Source organism: Mytilus galloprovincialis, chromosome 8 (genome assembly GCF_965363235.1).
Source record: "Mytilus galloprovincialis chromosome 8, xbMytGall1.hap1.1, whole genome shotgun sequence".
Lineage (NCBI taxonomy): Eukaryota > Metazoa > Mollusca > Bivalvia > Mytilida > Mytilidae > Mytilus > Mytilus galloprovincialis.
Window position 1 is genome coordinate 46,865,329 of NC_134845.1, and position 21,209 is coordinate 46,886,537.

Sequence of the window (21,209 nt, forward strand, 5' to 3'; positions counted from 1 at the left end):
TCAGGCCTATGTTTTATTTTTGTACTATCAATTCCAAGTTTACTTTCCACAGCAGTCACTGAGACTCAGACTGAGAGAAGGTATTTCACTTCGTATCTTATCACCTATTTTCCTATGTTAATTCTAGGAGGAACCCCATTCCTAACTCTTTAAATATTTAATTTCCTTTGGGTCAGTGATCATGACTCCTTTCCGTACACATTTATCGGTTTAAAATGCGATCGTTTTTAATATAATACGACGTTTATTGACAGAACGCGCTAATACTCGACGTGTTGTTTTGATTCAGAATTCACGGAAGTTACTTCCGGAAGGGAGACAACTCGAAACGATTATATGGAAGACTCCATTTCGCCTGAAGGGGTGTTCTACGATGAGGACTACATTTATTTTAATTTAAATGATGCATATGATTTAAAATTATGCAACAACAATAACCTTCAATAGCAGACATACATAGAAAAGATCCCATGAGTTATAAATTAATTAATTGAGTGGAGAATCCAGAGCAACCATTCAATCTAAAACCCCTTGAAGTCAAGAAAACTATACGCATGCGCATAATTTCCAAAACAAACCCTGGAGCAAGAACGTATATTAAATGTTTAATAAACGACCTAGATGGTTCTCTATTTCTTTATGGAAGGACAATCTCAAATATCAGTTTCATAACGGTAACATATAAGAAAAACTCCACTTCAGTTCTTAAATGACAGAAATAGATTTATTGAGAACTCAGATACTCAGACTCAGAACGAGTATTCAGAGAACTATCGCATTTTATCAAAACTTGGAATTCCCTCTGACGTGTTTCTAAATTTATAAAAATACTAAATATAAATACTGCTTAATTCTGATTTTCCGTGTTGTTTAAAACACGCATATAAGTCAAGGGAATTATCAAACATGAAGATTATGAAAAGAACATTATACGAAAGTTGTTTAAGTTCAATCCCTTTGTTTGTTTTTACCTTTTAAAGCAAGACAATCAAAAGAATCTGAGATGTTCCTTAATGTTTAAAATAAAACGATTGACGTGAGGGCAATGATCTGAGCCACCGGTATAAGTCTACAGATTGCTTGAAAGCAATCGTATCCCAAAAAATCAAAGTAATTAAAATGTAATTAATTACATTTAAAAAACAATGTAATTGAAATATAATTAAATACTTTTGCTTGTAATTGACCCCATTGTAGCTATGCTTACATATTTAACAATATGATACAGTGATTTTTTTTAGTGTATTTTTCTATGAAATCTTGCCCAATTAAATGTCATTAAATGGGGAAAAAAGAACTGACACAAAATAAAAAACGAAGAACGATGTAGTTTTTGTCAAGTCTACAACTTCTGTCACAGAAAGCACTACATCGGGATAGCTGTCTGGCAGCGAGGTTAAACTTCTTAAGACTAAATAATTTGGAAGGTAGAAGACCTGGATCCATCATGCTTTGAATATATATAGATATCTTATGTTTTGAAGTTTAATTTCCTCTGTCATATGTGCATTGTCCTTTACCTCATTTTCATGTTTCAGAAACAACTTGGAAGAAGTTGAGATTATTAGTATTCTTGATATCTGCCGTATATGAGTAATAGGATAACTATATTTGGTATGTGCGTAGCTTTCAAGGTCCTTGTGCCTGTTCGACTATTTTCACTCGATCTTAACCTTATTCAAAGATCCATGAAGTGAGGTCAAGTTTTGGTGGTCAAGTCCATATCTCAGATACTATAAACAATGTCTACTTGATTTGAGGTACAGAATAAATATATGGTGTACATGTCCACCTGGCAATTGTCATGGGACCTTGACCTCATTTTCATGGTTCAGTGGTTTAGGTTATCATTCCTTTTGATATATTCAAAATATAGTGCATTGATCATAACATTCCATACATCCTATCCATGAATATTTCCTGAAATGAGGTCAAGGTCCAATGACACCTACCAGTTGGACATGTACACCATACACCAAATATAGTAGACCTATTGCTTATAGTATCCGATATGCGTACTTGACCATGAAAACTTAATCTTGTTTACTGATCCATGAAAAAGGTCCTGGTCAAATGAAAACTGTTGGAGGGGCATGAGGACCTTGCAAGGTAGGCACATAATGTTACTCATAATTAGAAAGAAATTAACATTACAAAAAATCTTAACTTTTTTCAAGTAGTCACTGAACAATGAAAATGAGGTCAATGACAATGGACATACTAGACAGAAACTTAATAACATAAGGCATCTAATGCAAAGTATGAAGCATGCAGGCCTTAAGCTTACACCTAAAATATAAAGCTTTTAAGAATTTAACTAACACCACCGCCTGATCACCATCCCTATGGTCAGCTTGACAATAAAACCATTTGGAAACATAATGATTATTTATACTCTAAGTTAACTAGTCTTTGCTTTGCCTTTACCCAGGTTATTGTTTTTGAATTAACTGTCTAATAAAATCTGTATTACTCTAATGGAATCTCATATTTCATATTAGCCATTAATACCAAGGGCATGAATGCAGTGCATTGAGGTCCTATTTGTGATAGGTGAAACATTATGCACTAAGTCATCATAATCAAGGGCCTGGATTTCAAGCAGTGCATCTTGGTCTCGTTTATGGGAATAAAACATCAATGAAGGTTTTTTTTTACAACCGAAGTCCTGGATGCAGTGCATCATGGTTTAATTCATGTGAATTTAACATCAACAAAGTCATCATTATCAAGGGCCTGGAATTCGACCAGAGCATCACGGTCTTGTGTATGGAAATTGAACATCAATGAAGTTTTTGCAACCAACAGCCTGGATGCAGTTATGGTTTCATTCATGGAAATGTAACATCAATTAAGTCATCATTCAATACAAACAGTTTATTCTAACAGTCATCTATATAAATATATTTGTACAATAAAAGTAAACAACAAATAACTGATCATAAACAAGAACTAAAAACATTTGATTGTAAATTATTGCACTTATTACATTGACTTAGCCAATGAGTTTACAAATACATATCACTTCTATTCTTTAATAAACAATATACAAATAAACAAAACAATTTCTTTTCAATAAATAAGGGTGTTAGTTTTCTCGTTTGAATTGTTTTACATTGTCATTTAGGGGCCTTTTACAGCTAACTATGGGGTATGGGCTTTGCTCATTGTTGAAGGCTGTACGGTTACCTATAATTGTTAATTTCTGTGTCATTTTGATCTCTTGTGGAGAGTTGTCTCATTGGCAATCATACCACATCCTCTTTTTTATATGTGTTAGAGAAAACATGTTTTGGTAGCTATACTAGTATGAAATTAAGGTAATATTAAAGAGCCTTCAGTGAAGACAGCTTACTAGACTCAAATGAACATAGTCAAAAGTCAGTTGGTGAATTTTTATTGATTATTTTGTAGCAACCAGGAAAAAAGGTATGACAAAAAAAAAGGGTAATTCATGAGAAAATGTGTATTATATTTCGGTTTGAGAATTTGCATTTCAAAGGGATACATTTTCAGAATGTTCTGAACATGCACAGAATATTTGCAATTGACCAATAACATTAAAATAACTAATCAGCTGATTTTCAAACTTATCGCTAACATCAGTCGTTCAAATCTTTTGTAAAAAATTTCATTAAAATCCTACAAGACAATTAGGTGTTAAAAAGCTTATAACGCAATTTTCTAAAATATAAATATATGTAGCCCAGCATAACTAAACATGACCATTGCTGATACAAACAGGCTGTAAATTAAAAAAAAAAGATAAGGAAGAACGGTACCAGTGAGAGTGCTATACTATAAGACAGACAGACAGTTCTAGGCCAAAATTTCTATGTCCCCCTCACACACTGCATAGAGAAAAAAAAGAATATTGAATAACGAAAGAAAAAATAAATACATATTCTAGATGTTCAAGTTTTCTTCAGTGTGAACTTTCAAATGTAAATGGCATCTCTTTCTTTTCTCTTATCTTGAAATGTATACATTATACATATACAAAGAAAACAAAGCTTTATATAACAAAAGCGTAATATACATAGCACAAATTTGTGAAAACAAGAATGTGTCCCCAGTACACAGAAGCTCCATCCACACTATCATTTTCTATGTTCAGTGGACTGTGAAAATAGGATTTAATCTCTAATTTGGCATTAAAATTAAAATTAGAAAGATCAGATCATAGGGAACATGTTTACTAAGTTTCAAGTTGATTGGAATTGAACTTCATTAAAAACTACCCTGACCAAAAACTTTAACCTGAAGCAGGACGAACGGACTGAAAATTAAGCTCGAAAAAGTTTGTACGCGTTATGACCTGAGATTTGATTCTTCAATGCAGGTCATGACCTGCATTTTCATCGTCACAGGTTGACAGGTATGCGGACGGACAAACAAACAGAGGAATGAAAGGACGCAACCAGAAAACATAATGCCCATAAATAGGGCATAAAAATTATGTATCAACATACTGTTGTTAAGTTGGTAGCAGCTGCAATTTAATTCTTCAAGCATTTTAATATTAGCGAGGGACAAAGTTTATAATATGATAAACATATGTACACATTGATTTGAAAAAGCTACAAACTTAACAACTGATGCAAAAGCATCAAAAATTTCTTTAGGATGACCAGTATTTTTTATATCTATAAAAAAAAAATATCAACCAAAAATCTAAGATCTATAATAAGAACAATATTTGTTTTTATAATCTATAAAATGAGAAATTAAATGTCTACAAAAACTTAACTAAAATATAAACATAATTGGCCAATATTAGTGTTACAAAAAACGTCTTCAATACAGTATCATGAATATGAACCAATTAAAAAATTCAAACAATAAAAACATGAACCATGAGTGAACTCACAAAAAGATAAGCCAGACACATTTAATTATCTCCCCTTAAACATAAATATCCTGTTTTACAAATATATATATTTTAGGAATGACTGTAATGTTTTTTCTGTCTATGAAGAAATAAAAATATGGTGCACACTGAATAACCCGCATAGCATGTATTTTAAAGTGTTCACCACATTTTTTATGTTATTTCGAATATTCTGAAAAAAATTGCAGTCATTTCTTATAATTTATTTTGAATTTCCATTTTAAGCAGGAGGAATTCATGAAAAAAAATTGATGACGTCACGGTCACATGACAAAATTATGTCCATGAGCTGATAAACAAAACAATGTCAGCCAATCAGTAGACATGTTACATCCAAAATTAAACAAGTGAAACTGTGAGCTACTGCTCACTGATGATACCCCAGCCGCAAGTGGATAATATTAATAGTGTAAAAATATGCAAGTGTTCGGTAAACAGGAAGTTATTGAATGATGACTCTGAAAACACATCACACGGTATAGCTGACTTATATAAACCTTGAAACCAAATTTCAGAAATCCTTGTATTGTTGTTCCTGAGAAAATTGTGAAGAAAAATTTTAACTTGGCCATCTTGGGTAAAATCATACAAGTGTTCGGTAAACAGGAAGTTGTCAAGTGATGAATCTGAAAACGCATCACACGGTATAGTTGACTTATATAAACCCTGAAACCAAATTTCAGAAATCCTTGTATTGTAGTTCCTGAGAAAATTGTGACAAAAATTTTCAACTATGGTATCATGTGTAAAATCATACAAGTGTTCGGTAAACAGGAAGTTGTCGAGTGATGAATCTGAAAACGCATCACACAGTATAGCTGACTTATATCAAGCCTCACTCACTCACTCAGAAACCAAATTTCAGAAATCCTGGTAGTGTAGTTCCTGAGAAAAATGTGACGAAAAATATTCATGGGACGGACGGACTGACTGACAGACTGACGGACTGACTGACGGACTGATTGACTGATGGACTGACAGACTGACAGAAGGACAGACAGAGGTAAAACAGTATACCCCCCTTTTTTTCAAAGCGGGGGTATAATTACAGATATATATATATCAAATGTTTCAACAATATTTCATCTGTCCAAGGACATCAACTTCAATATATTTTTTGTTTTCTTTTACATCTTTTCATAAATATCCTGAAAATATTTTTTCAATAAAATTCATTTGGAACAGATTTGAATCCTGAAAAACTGTGCTGTTCACCAAACTTTTGCAATTTTCTACATTGCATTGATATTTCCAGAGATAAATACTCCTATTAAATACTTGATAACACTATTCTTTGTATCTTGTTCATGACTTTGCAAATATCATCTTATGAATTTCATCAAATTCTGACAAGAAATAAAGGCTTGAGAGCACTTGGTGAATTTTCCATAGGATTTGTATTTCAAAGGGACATAACTCCTGTAAAAAATATATGATCAGGGCTAATTTTTCAAGTAGTCTTTAAATCAACCACAAAAACCAAACAAGCAAAGCAATTTTGTTGCATATAATGGTGCATATTGCATCTGTCGCTGTTTATATTGATGTACATGTAAATGTTTAAAACCCTAATAACTCTTTAAGACACAAAATCAATTCTACACACTGCATACAAAATTAACAAAACACTAAATACTAAATAACATCAACAAGTATATAAACAAGATAAAAATCAGAATAATAATCTGTCAATATTCTGATCAACAGAATATAAAGTTTAATGGCTGTCCATAGCTTTTAGATATCTCTGGTCAACAAGATGAGGGATCACTTTGTGTCTGTAAAAGAAGACATACCAGATATAAATATAGGACAATATTCAATGAACTGTGAATTCTAATGCAATAAAATTGAGAATGGAAATGGGGAATGTGTCAAAGCGACAACAACCTGACCATAGAGCAGACAGCATAGTTTTTAATGTTCATTTTGATTGGATAAAGTCACCAATTTTCATTGTATCATTTCCCAATTGATGCTATGAAAAGTACATGCAAGCTTAGACGATGTAAGACAGACTTTAAATGTATGATTTGACATACAGTTTGACCGTTTAAAAGATTGATGAATGCACAGATTGGAAAATATTAAGCCTTAAATATGGTAGCTGGATTTTATTTTTTTTAATTTTTTTGTCTACTTCTTCTAACATTACCTTAAAGGAATCAGCAGAAATATTAGAACTGGGAAAAACATTTTCAGATATGGATATGGTGCAAATCCTAGTCCACACAAAACCAAAAGCTGTAGTAACTGTAGTACTGTAAACAGATGCATCATTCTCTGGGGTACCCTTCTGATGTAATGATTGGGTGGATATGCATTCTTAAATGAAAATGAAAATAATAATTCAGGCTGAAACATTGCTATCTTATGATTCATTGTTTTATGAAAAATGTCACATCAGTGAAGGAATTGTTATGAATTTACTAAAAAGTGATCAAAAAAATTTTAACTAACCAAATTCTTCTATCTTGTATCAATTTCATTTACATTGATACAATACATTGTCCAGAATACTCAAATATTGGGCAATGATCTAGAAGTGTTAAAATAAGAGGTTATACTGGGTTACACTACAGTCTTATTTTTTGTTGATTATATGTAAAAGAAAAATTGTGAAAGAGCAAGTTAGGTTGAACTCAGCCCTTATGATCAACTAATGCATGGGAATATAATTCTATGTATATTTTAAAGCACATCTTAATCATGTTTATTGTCTTTGATTAATTGACATACGTTTTTATCATTAATGCTATCAAACACAGAAATATAAATACAATGAAGTATTAATAGACCAATTACCTGTTCCGTAAAAAGCAACATAATTCTTTCAAACATCTGATTACCATACAGAGAGGTTATTCCAACATACAGGAACAGTCCATATAACACAGGAGTAGGGATGTAAGACAATACTGGAGTTATCAGTAGGGAGAGTCCAATCAGTATGTGGGAAAATATTGCTGTTATTCTCGTCTCTCTGACACTAACAAGTCTGTATAAAGAAAAAAAAGAACATTATATAAGTGTTAAGCTAATATGAAATTCAACTTGAAAGCATGAAAGTCTACACAGCAGTAAAAAAAACATCATTGTAAGTGAGTAACACAACTCCTACATTCACGTCATTATAACCAACAGAATTAAATCAGATTATCTCCCCTTTGGCATATATTTTATAAGGTATATCCTCAGGTAGTGTTCTGCAACTGTGAACAGTTTCATCAACACCTGTCAAGGTGAAGATTAATTGACAGTCAGACATACAGACTCACTGGCAGACACATGGATGTAACATGGGCTATTCCTATATACCACCCAAAATGTTGTTAGCAGAGTTATTACTGTGGATTCATTATTATTAGTTCAATACCAATTTTCTTGGATTTCTTGGGTGCAGGTGAACCCAAACTTTCAACAAAATGCAAATTTTCTTTAGAGTTTAAGGCAAATTATGGGTCAAACCAAGAAAACAAATATACACGAAAATGCAAGTTATCATCAATCCACAAAAATTGGTATAAAATTTTGTATAAACTTTACATATGAAAACTGTGTAGACTTTTATCTTGAGGTTTTACATCTGTACTTAAAATAATATACAAGAGGCAGGGGCTGGTAACTATTCATAATTTTTCAGTTATCAAAACATATAAACCTATAGACCCTATAGACATACATTTTATAAATATGTCCCTGATCAACTCTCTCCTCCACATCAGCTAGAGCTTGCACATGTAATGGTGAATGTGGAAGTGCTGCATGTACCCATGGGAATCCCAGTAAACTCAGGACAACATTGATTACTCCAATTACCAACAAATCCCAATGATATGCTGTTCCTTTCTTCATTCTGAAATGTATGCAAATAGTAAACTGTTTTTATTCTAGTTTAACACCTACTTTGGTCTTGTGTAGCAGGTTTGTTTAGCATCCATTTGGTAAAAAAATATCCTTAAAAAATATTTTAGGACCTCCAACATAATTAAAATTTAGGACCTTCTGTAATATCTAAAGATCTGCAAAGATTGGATTTAAGGAGGTCTTAAAACACTTACAGATCTGCAATTAACTCAAGACCTGAGCCACAATTCAATTTAAGGATATCCTAAAATTGATTTAATTTTCATTAAGTATATCCCACATCTCCTTTTGTTTATATTAAAGATATTTTACACTATATTACTTCGACTTTTACTGTTTTACAGTAGACATGAACATAACAAAATGACAATGTATTAAAAAGATTTTTTTTTTCTGTATCATATATCATTTTCCATTAGTGTATTTGAGCTTGAGCTACTTCCCTTGTTCTCATCATTGAAGAGCCAAATGGTTGATATTTCTTGTTTGAATAGTAAAGGGATAATGCACATTATGGTGCTTAATTGGTTCTGTTCACTCACTACTCTCTGCTATCATGATTAAATAATTTTTGAAAGCATCAGTAAAACGCTTTCCAGAAAAAGTGAACATTACCAAAGCATTGATGTCAAGATCAAGAATTGTCCTATAGACTATATTTTGCAATGTATTTTCCCATTGGCCAAGCAGGTGCTAGTGGCCATATTAAAATTGCAGTGAGGTGAGAATGTTTTTGCTCAATGTTGAAAGCTGTTACTTTCAAATGAAGATCTAGAACAGCAATAAAAGCACTGTTCCTTTGCTTTTTGTGTGTTTTTTTCAGTGCATTTACTGATTTTGTGTCATGGATGGATATACTTCATATCATTTGTTTTCTATTTCACTTAAGGTATTTACTTGTTTTGTGGACCATTTACCAAAGCTGCTGTAATATTTTGGTCCATGAAGAAAAGTAAAGATAAACAGAATCCTAGTCCCATCGCTCCAAACACAGCACCAACAGGAAGACTATAAAAGGGCATCAACTGGAACATGTCTGACCTCAAAGGTCCTGCCTTGAAACTTTTTATCACTGAAAAATATAGAGAATAAGGAAATATTCTACTTCGGACAAAAATCAAGGACAGTACATGTAAATAGCAAGAGCTTGTGATGCATGCACATTAATGGCAAGTTGTCTGTGTGTTGTTGTTTTATCAGGTCGAAAATTAAGACATTACAAAAAGGCAGCAGGAAATTGTTAATATGGAAAAATGACTGTCAACAGGGGCGTAGCTTACGTTGAGGCAACTGCCTCGGTAAAAAAAAAACAAAAAAAATTATTTTCCTTCACTGTATTTTCTTTTAAATGATTATTGCAGCAAACTGGCTACTAAACAATAATATAGCAACTTTTTTTGTCTTGTTGGCGTGGTTATTGATTCATACCCTTTACGAATTATTCAAGACTTATGGGAACATTTGAATTAATTTTCCCTCCTCTACTTGGAAAAACCCTTTACGGTAGTTTTCTGTAATTCAAGTTTGTCAGAGTAAAAGAAAATCGACAACAGATTTATTTTGTCCTACCCTATTGCAAGCGAAAACAGTGATTAGAATAGATGAGGATCCAACTCACGAGTCATGCGATCAAATCACTTTACCATTGAATTAGGTAAATTATTAAATTTTGTGTCAGAATAATTTGTAGTATATGAGGGCCTGGGTGAGGTCCTAAAATTAATTTAAATTTAAAAGAATATGGATTTAAAATGGTGCTAAATTATAAAATAAAGGAAAATCAAATTATGGGCGACAATGATTAAAAAATAAATATTTGATAATCCCATTCTAAGCATTCAAACCCACATGTTCCCCTACGACTATGTTCATTGACTCTGGTACCAAACAAAACAAAATATGCATCTATATATCATAGTGCACAGAAAATAATTTATATGTTGTGGTTCTGAAGTTTCACATTAATAAGACAATTTTGGAAAAAGGGTCCATTAACATAAAGGTATACTTAACTTTTGAACTGTGGGGCTGCCCTGGTGGTCTGGACTCGCTATTTTAAATTCATAGTACGTTTTCACAAGCAGGGAATTTAAAATATTTAAAGTTAATACATAATGTCAGTTTATATATATAAAAAAATTAACCAAATACTGTTCCTTTATAATGAAGACTTTAGAATAAAGTAAATGTTAGTTATTCGTCGGTTGTCATGTTCATCGTGAATGAAAAAAAAGTTAAAAGTCATTCAATATATAATTTCAAGACCTTCGAAGGAATACACCACTAAAACAAGTGCCGTGCTACACTTTACATGTAGCATATGTTTTTCTCCTAGTTTATCCTGAAATTCGTTTGTTCAATCCAGCTGTCATTTTGTGATGATTATCTATAATTCGTTGATTCGTGACCTACGACCAAATAAATGATCATCACAAAACTTATTACAAATAAACCTTAATATTTGCGTTTGTTTTTTCTGTATTGAACATTTTGTACAGGTTTCTTCTATCCACCGAGCAAGGTCATGATTTCTTGTGATATGACGCTAACTCATGTCACAGTGAGGTACAGCCAACTATATTAGATTGTACTACGGCTTGGAAATATATTGGGAGCCATTAGGCATTTGAGCTGGCTTTTTGCTGGGAACAGTATGTCAATATATGTTCCTGCTTTCTGTAACTGCTAGCAAGTCAGGAAACTGACTTTTCATTGGTTGTCTAATGTGATACCTTCACGTATTTTGTTATTTTTATAGCTTTAAGTATAGATAGTAAGGCATATAATTAAAATTATTATGATGAAATAACATTGAACAGCAACTATTTTTAACGATTTTTTCTTGTTCAAATTGTAAAAACCTCGATAGCTTCAGGGGGGCTGTGCCCCCCTGACCCCCTGCCTCGGTAAAAACAGAAGGCAAGCTACGCCACTGGTCAATAGTCTCCATATTAGTAGGAGTGTCACAAGAATAGTTGTTTTACTAAGTGAAAGACTATTTTTTTTTTTATCTATTTTCTATTAATATATAAATTGCAGATGAAAAATGTATTACAAGGCAAAATTTGCTTTTTATCTATTTTTTCAAAACCCATGATTTCTTCAGTTTTAGGCTAAGGCATGTAGTGCAACTGTTACCTGCAAAATAACTTTTGAACTAATCCCTTGACAATATGAGTGCCACTATGATCATTGCACCAAAACTTTCAATTTATACATTTTGAACACAAACATCTTTTTGCATTTTTGCGCCTGTCTCAAGTCAGATGCCTCTGGCCTTTGTTAGTCATGTTTGATTTTTAATTTTAGTTTCTTGTGTATAATTTTGAGTTTAGAATGTCGTCCATTATCACTGAACTAGTATACATATTTGTTTAGGGGCCAGCTGAAGGAGTCCTCCAGGTGCAGGAGTTTCTCGCTGCATTGAACACCCATTGGTGGCCTTCAGATGTTGTCTGCTCTATCATGTCTATGGTCGGGTTGTTGCCTCTTTGACACATTCCCTATTTCCATTCTAAATTTTATAGTATGCAAAAATCTTGCCACACTAACTTTCATTGTAAAATAAATTACTCACATGTGACATCTTTAAACGCTAAAGCACCAAACACACTCATAATAATAACAGAAACAGGAAGAGAATAATCTGCCAGCAGTTCTCTCTTTCCTGCATTTAGATATGGTCTGAAATAATGTAAAAAATAAAATGGTTGTTAATACTAAAATATTTTCCACATAACAAAAGGTCCACAATTTCATTTTGATATATTTTGTATATTATAAATTGCATTAATGGTGTTTTTTAATCAGAATGAAAAACACACAGCTGCTTTGTACTGTCATCTTCCAAAATCACAAAAAATAGTACAGCTGTAATCAGGATATCTAGAACAGGTGTGATGTGAGGTATTGCTAATACATTCGACTTCCACTCATAATGCAAAAATATTTTTTTGGCTTTTCAGCACTCTTCACCTAAGTATTTGATTTTGGTCTTCCACTGTTGTGATTCAAGTGCCACTGAGCAGTCATATAGAGATGAAACAGAGATTCCCGTTCCGGGATGAAAATTTCATGGACTGAATTTTTTTTAGCTCTCCCTTCACACCATTTGTAGATTTAGAAAGAGAGCAGGCTAATGCTGCTACAAGGCAGCACTCACACCCGCAAATTGGAAAGGGAATAATATAAGTTGCAAAACTTTTTTCACAATCCACTATAAATAAATATTTTTAAACTAAACATACATGTAGGTCTTCAATACAAGGTTATAAGCCTTGTATTTTGAAGATTTTTAAATCAGTAATTATAAAACTTGATAACAGTCTTATTTTGTCCTTTTTCAATGGAGGGACTTTATCATATATATGATATTCTATGAAAACTTCAAATAAAATTTTCTCAATTCAGGTTGTACTATTCTGTTGTGTGGATTGAGGAAAAAAAGTACATGGTGTCACCTCTTATTCAAAGACCTGTGTTTTCATCCTAAAATTTATGATCTGCTATGTTCTGCATATTTTTGTGGCAGTCATCACATATCACAGTTAACATTTTATTTCATAACTTACGTTTTTGTAAAATTGTACAAGGTAACTCCTAACCAGAGAGTTCCTAAGAGTAATATTAAGTATAACAGACTAACATCTCTCTCACAGACTGTGATTATCGTTGTTACATTAACTGAAGTGTTAGTAGTCGTACTACTACTGTTGTTACACGCTGGAATGTTGTAATGGTTGGCAAAATCTATAAAGTATAAAGTTGTGTGAATGGAGGTTCTTATTTGAAGTGGTTCACAATAAAAAATTGTACATGTAACAAAAAACAAATGAATATGTACAAAAAAGATAAGGACAAAAGATAATCGCTGTTGTGCAGTAAACTTATCTTAACTTCAAGACACAGCTGTTCATTTTATATTAAATCTTAAAGGATATATATATATATATTCCTTGTTTTGAATCATTCCACCTATATTCATATGGTTACTTTACTAAGGGATATAATTTTGTAATTCATCATCTTTTGTATATTTAGTGATCTGACTAAGCTGACATAAAACAGATACTTCTTGAAGCATTGCTCCCTTCTTTAGTTATATAATTTCTCTCTTTTTTCATACAGTTAATAACTTTATTTTGGTTATTTTATTATTAAAACAAAGAATGAAATGATAGCTTATTCCAAAGAGTTTCATATTTGCAGTTTACATGGTTTAAGTAAAATCTATTCTAAAACTAAATTTCAACTGCTCTTAATTTTATCCAAGAACCATATATTCAATTTAACCCTTTCACTGATTGCTGGACAGACAGAAGCTACTCTGAGACGATGGCTTCCCTGGCTACTATTACTCAAGTGGGAGATCTTCATAATGTAAAAAAAAACTTGTTTGTAGTTATTTGTGTATTTATTTCATTCACTAACACCATGTTCATAGTTTTGTTCATGTTTTGATAATTTTTCCTCATAAAATATTCAAATTTTAAAATTTTCGGCATTATCTACATGAAATTCTCAAAATTCTGCTTGTTGACCCCAAATCGTAATTTTTCAACCCAAAATGGCAAAATTTTGAAAAATTTTATGAGGCTGTACAAATTCCTCACACTGAACGATGCCCATTCCAAGTGTTTTGTACATATAAAACGATGTTTTATGTCAAAAAAGTATACTAGTTTGGCTTCAATTCTTCCATATTCTTTCAAAAAAAATGTTCCCTCATTTCAAATTTTCGTAAATTCCGTAAATTTCCTCTGATTTTGACATGGTTTTCAATGAACAAAAGCGCCATGATTACACTTTCATCCGGGTATTCATCAAAGAAAGATAACCCATGTTTGCACTGTTTTGAGCGGGAAATATAAAAGAGGTATTCCGATCCCAGTAAAACGGGTCTCATCATCAGCTGTCTGAAGCATGAATCCTGGTAAACCGGGACTCATCGGCGAAAGGGTTAATGAGAATGTTATTTCATGGTTTGAGACTCCCAATGAAATCCATTATAGTTAATGATAAAATAAAATAAGACTTCTTCAGTCAAAAATCCACATTTTTTCAGATTTGTCAATAGGGTCAATACTGATTCTTTGTTATTCTAAATTCAACATATTTTTTCTTCAATTTAAAATACATTTTGTGTGTTCAAACAGTGCTTTCTAACCCTGGCCTTTTATAGCCGAATATGCGGTATGGGTTTTGCTCATTGTTAAAGGCCATACAGTGACCTATAGTTGTTAATGTCTGTGTCATTTTGGTCTTTTGTGGATAGTTGTCTCATTGGCAATCATACCACATCTTCTTTTTTATATATTCAATAGAATAATTCATCAGTATTTTGGTTCTAATGTTCAATTACTTACTTTGTGCAGTATTTTTCAATGCATCCACAATGAAAGCTATAGATATAAACAAAGCAAATATTTCTTCCGAGGATCTCGTTGACCACTGCATCAGTTTACTTAATCCAAACGATGAATAAAGGAACAAGAAAAAACTATTCCAAAGTCCAACACAAGCAAACATAGGCATAAACTCCAAACTAAAGTCTTCACAAATACTGTATATTACTGAAACAGAAAATTTAAATGATAAGATAAACATGCAGTATATTAACTGTCCATAAGAAGTAAAGCACACCAAATAGGAAGATGTCTTAACAATAAGTTCATAAATAGTCAAAAATTGTTAAACTTAAATATGATGATTGATGCTTATTTATAGTTTATCGATTATATCAGTTCTACAAAATGCATGGACTAATATGAAAAAACTTAGGAGACTTCAATTGAATGTTATCTAAATGAAAAAAATAAAGTTTTACTTTTAGATGTCAGAATTCAGATGTAAGATTTCATTTTATTCCATTTCTGGATTTTTAACTTGATCTCCCATTTAATCTTGTAAATACATAATGAAACTTTCATTTTCACAGATATAGTTTAAGAATACTTAAATAATAGCAGAAAATCACTGTAACTTACTTTTTGTAAACAAAGCCAAAGGGGCTGTTGTCAGAAGTATAATTTGTGGTGTTCCTCCAAATACAGCAAAGAATAAACCACCAAAAACCTGGGAATACAACACTTTCTGCACATCTGAAAAGATAAATCTATTCATTATTTTTGTTGTATGTGCTAGAGATGATTGTAACAAAACTGTAATGGAAAGTATGTACTTAAAAATAATAATAAAATTAAATATATCATCATTTCACATACATAGACAAAATATTAATAATTTTTCAGCAACTATCATCATAATCATTAAATTGTGTAATGTCTGAACATTTTTTACGCTTGTTCAGTCATTTATTGACTGTGAGCTTGAGGTCACATGGAATATGAGAAAAGCGGTGAATTTTGTTTAGTTATTTACAGGTTTATTTTCTTAAAGGAAGTAGTAGTGTTCATTTTAAATCTGTTTTTCCATGAAAAATTGCATTGTACTAATATTCTAATCAAAACATTTTATCATGTTCTTTTTATATTTTATTTTAAGACCAAATCATTGCATGGTTATAAATTTTATTCCGTCAAAAATCATTTTTATTCAATAATCATTATAAGTAAATCAATAACCAATTCTAGAAAGAAAACTGCAATTCTATGAAAATATTCACAACTAAAACATTGAATTCATGAGTTATTCCCCTTGGATAAAATTTTACTGACAAAATGTAACAAATTTAATTTCTAAAGGCTATTATATCTTTGCATTCAGAAAACATGACTTTTAATATTATATAAATAAGATGTGGTTTAATGGCCAATGAGACAACAATCCAACAAATTCCAGTTATGGTATCAGAAGATGTGATTATAAATCTTACTTACTTACAGTCTGCATCCTATCTTGAATTGTTTCTTATAATTTGATAATGAGCTTTCAATTAGTGGAGAAATGAACTGATGTAAAAGAAAGATGATACCATGAGAGCAATGTTGTTGTCTGCTTTATTATTGGAACTATGATTTAGGATGGCCCTCTTGGTGTCTACTCTCTTTTTAACAAGGGTTGTGCAGAGAACATGTGTCTTCAGATTTGAAAATTAACTAGAATTAAGAGTAATTTTCGATTGACTTACTTAAAGCACCATTAGTATTTTCATTATTCAGTACACCAAAAGCAATGGATGGCATCAGACAGGCAAAATACAGGAATAATGTTGTAGATATCGTCTTCTGTATTGTCTTATTACCAGTAAATCCTGCACAAAGTAAACATAAAAATAAGATGATCTGGTATGATTGTCAAAGAGACAACTTTCAACTAAAGACTAACTGATTCAGAAGTAAGCAACAATAAGACACAGTCAAGCATTAAACAATTATTAAAACCAATACCATTTGAAAACAGTATATAGCCTAATTCACTTTTATATATATTCTCAGAAAATATTTAACTTTTATTCTGTTTAGTTCCAATTGAAATGTATAACTATTTAATCAATCTTCAGCTTTGTTTTGTGTTTTCCTAAGCATGCTTCAAAGCTTTCTCTTAATCAATCTGTAACCTTACATATTCCCTTTTTTTTAATTTTAATTTTTAAAGGGAGATAAGATCAATATTTCAAAAGATCAATAATTTCAGATTATCTCCCATGAAATTAAAGTCAGATAGGATTGTAAGTATGCTTAATTTTGCACCATGACTTTTCCAACTTTACTGTAGGTTTCTATAACAGTTTGTAAATCTTTCTGACCAGTTGAACAATTTGATTTGATAAAACAAATTGCAATTTGGTCAGAATTTTGAAAAAACTACAATAGATGGAGAGCAACACTTACAGTGTAAAATAATCTTTATCTTAATATGATTTGATACGTTATGATTTATTGTAAGTTGTTAATAATAATGCTAATATTCTATGCTAGAAATTTTAATATTAAAACAACCATGATATATGACGATTTTTCATTTCCTATCGTTAATTATCCGTTTTTAGATGGTGACGTTCCCTTGTCACCATCTTACGGTGTTTATATATCTCAACTTGTACGATTCGCTCGTGTATGTAACAATGTTTTAGATTTTAACGAGAGAAATTTATGTATTACTGAAAAATTATTACACCAGGGTTTTCGATATCACAAACTAGTCAAAACCTTTACTAAATTTTATCATCGGTATAAAGACATCATTCGTAAATATAGCTCAACATGCCGACTTCTAATACGTTCAGGTATTTCACATCCAATTTTTTATGGAAATATTCTTTATAAAGCACAAAGGTGTCAGTATTCACCTCAGAAACTTACAAAACCTTTGAATAGACTTATTAAGAAGGGATATAATTACGATACTGTTGTCAAGTCATTACAAATTGCATATTTTGGCGTTAATATTGAGTCACTGATAAGGTCTTTGCATCGGAGCTAAACACATTTATTCTAAAAACAGTTATTGGCATGACACGGGTTATGTTCTTCTCATATATGTTATGATGGTATGATACTAAACCCCTAACGGGAAGGATTGTGCCTGATGTTCATATGATGAAATCATAATCTTTCAGTCAGTTTAATTGAAGTCTGGAGCTGGCATGTCAGTTAACTGCTAGTAGTCTGTTGTTATTTATGTATTATTGTCATTTTGTTTATTTTCTTTGGTTACATCTTCTGACATCAGACTCGGACTTCTCTTGAACTGAATTTTAATGTGCGTATTGTTATGCGTTTACTTTTCTACATTGGTTAGAGGTATAGGGGGAGGGTTGAGATCTCACAAACATGTTTAACCCCGCCGCATTTTTGCGCCTGTCCCAAGTCAGGAGCCTCTGGCCTTTGTTAGTCTTGTATTATTTTAATTTTAGTTTCTTGTGTACAATTTGGAAATTAGTATGGCGTTCATTATCACTGGACTAGTATATATTTGTTTAGGGGCCAGCTGTGGGACGCCTCCGGGTGCGGGAATTTCTCGCTACATTGAAGACCTGTTGGTGACCCTCTGCTGTTGTTTTTTATTTGGTCGGGTTGTTGTCTCTTTGACACATTCCCCATTTCCATTCTCAATTTTATTCTAGTCTACTCATTGACGACAAGTTTATGATTGCTTACAATTGCCCGAAAAAAAAAGCTTTCCATTTTTGCTCTAAAAGTTCATAAAATTGCATTGATATTTTTTTAGTATGTCAACTGTGTGATTGCAAATCTTCTATAACTGCAGTTTTTGATTTAATTATGATACTTTTAGATAAATTAAATTCAAAAGATCATCATCCTTTATTACATTGAAATAATGTCTCCAGGTATTTAATGTGGAATGCCATTTTTTTTTAAAATTAAGCCTTTTATAGTAAAAATTTTAGAAAAACATATTTCTTCTATATATAAGTCATCTCTATAATATAATGCCTACCATCAGTATAATCTGAGATATAATGTGGCAATCGTCTGTTTAAATCTTCTTTTATTCCCTGAAACAGCCTGCAGTTGCATTTTCTCTGAAAAATAAGTAGAATATCTAAGGATAAGCTGTGGTTCATTAAATTATTAAATGTTTATTCAAACATTATGATTTTTTCACCTAATTTTCTAAAGTATCTTCAAAGGTATGTCAGCTCAAAATATAATAAACTAGAGACTCTAAAGAGCCTGTGTAGCTCACCTTGGTCTATGTGCATATTAAACAAAGGACACAGATGGTTCATAACAATCTTCAGTTTTGGCGATGGTGATGTGTTTGTAGATCTGACTTTACTGAACATAACTGCTGCTTACAATTATCTCTATCTATAATGAACTTGGCCCAGTAGTTACAGTGGAAATATTTTACAAATATTTTACAAAAATTTACAAAATTTATGAAAATTGTTAAAAATTGACTCTCAAGGGCAATAACTCCTTTAGGGGTCAATTGACCATTTTGATCATGTTGACTTATTTGTAGATCTTACATTGCTGTACATTATTGCTGTTTACAGTTTATCTATAATAATATTGAAGATAATAACCAAAAGCTGCAAAATTTTCTTTAAATTACCAATACAGGGGCAGCAACCCAATAACGGGTTGCCTGATTGGTCTGAAAAATTTCAGGGCAGATAGATGTTGACCTAATGAACAATTCTATCCTCATCAGATTTACTCTAAATGCTTTGGTTTCAGAGATATGAGCCAAAAACTGCATTTGAGCCTATGTACTATTTTTAGTTAAGTCGGCCATCTTGGTTTGTGGGAGGGGCCATCACACACATTTCTTAAACTTAATACCTTAATGATTATGTGGACTAATTTGGTTAAATTACAAAGCCACATATGAAGGATCAGAGACTCAGGATTCCGATACCTACTCTTTACACAGTCTGGGGTAAAATATGTTAAAGTTGACACAGAAAATACACAACGTAAAAACCCCTCCAGTTAATTTCAGAGGAAAAGTTTTTGTGAAAGATCACCAACATTTATGAAAAATTGTTAAAAATTGATGTTCTATTTTTAGCCATGGTGGCCATCTTGGTTGGTTGGCCAGGTCACCAGACACATTTTTAAAACTATATACTCCAATGATGATTATGGCCAAGTTTGGTTTAATTTGGCCCAGTAGTTTCAGAGGAGAAGATTTTTGTAAAAGCTAACGACAACGACAACAGATGACGATAGACGACAGACGCCAAGTGATGAGAAAAGCTCACTTGGCCCTTTCAGCCAGGTGAGCTTAAAATGGAAAACTGGTCTAGGACCATAAATAACCAGATTACAAGTACTGTTGTCATATAGCAGTTCATAATTTAATTTATCAGAAAGCACAGGAAAGGGTTTCCAACAGAAGCTTAACTCAGTATTTGGGGTAAAAAAGTTTGTGTTCAAAACACCAAGAGAGTACAAAATAGTGCTAAAAAGTTCTACAAAGCCTAAGTAAAAATTACCCAATTTTCTTTATGATTTTCACTTATTTTACTTAAAAATAAAAGACAAATTTGGTTTACTCATCTGGTCCAATAATAAATTTATGTTACTATCATTTCTACTAAATATAGTTCTACTCCTGTCAAGAGCTTAAGTATTTGGATATTTGCAAAACGGGACAAAACAAAACAATGTATCATTTGGTATGAAATAAGATGAGTGGACATGATAATTAGGTGAGAATATTACATTACCAGTTGTATCAAATGTGTGATAATATTTGCCATGAGTTGCAGGTCAACTGATGATCCCATCAAATAAAGGATCTACAAAGATATATACTAACTGTATCACTAGGTTTTTCATTTATAGCCAGTGGTATCTTGTGTGCAATGTGTGACATTCTTTGTCTGTCTGCTAATTCTTTCGTCTGATCTTCCAGTAACTTTTTGAATTCTTCTTCAGTGTTAGCTCCCAGTAACTGCAGGCGGAAGTAAACATCAGAAAATAATGTAGCAAAAGTTCGTCCAGTTTCCACCTCATTCTTTGTTCCTTTCTGAAAGTAAGTGAAAACTTTTGATTTTGTATCATTTAAAAAC

General features: G+C 31.9%; 1 protein-coding gene across 1 annotated transcript in view; it reads right to left on the minus strand.

Annotated features, from left to right (window-relative positions):
• Positions 1–2,862: 2,862 nt before the first annotated feature.
• LOC143042066 (solute carrier family 4 member 11-like) overlaps positions 2,863–21,209 on the minus strand; it is a 62,844-nt gene continuing 44,497 nt past the window's right edge. The window contains exons 9-20 of the mRNA XM_076214308.1: positions 20,957–21,166; positions 19,121–19,205; positions 16,848–16,970; positions 15,745–15,858; positions 15,124–15,330; positions 13,330–13,507; positions 12,336–12,442; positions 9,656–9,830; positions 8,574–8,747; positions 7,697–7,889; positions 7,047–7,216; positions 2,863–6,669 (exon numbers count right to left, since the gene is read on the minus strand). Coding sequence (XP_076070423.1) covers positions 6,609–6,669; positions 7,047–7,216; positions 7,697–7,889; positions 8,574–8,747; positions 9,656–9,830; positions 12,336–12,442; positions 13,330–13,507; positions 15,124–15,330; positions 15,745–15,858; positions 16,848–16,970; positions 19,121–19,205; positions 20,957–21,166 — 1,797 coding nt within the window. The 3' untranslated portion in view covers positions 2,863–6,608. The remainder of the gene's footprint in view (positions 6,670–7,046; positions 7,217–7,696; positions 7,890–8,573; positions 8,748–9,655; positions 9,831–12,335; positions 12,443–13,329; positions 13,508–15,123; positions 15,331–15,744; positions 15,859–16,847; positions 16,971–19,120; positions 19,206–20,956; positions 21,167–21,209) is intronic.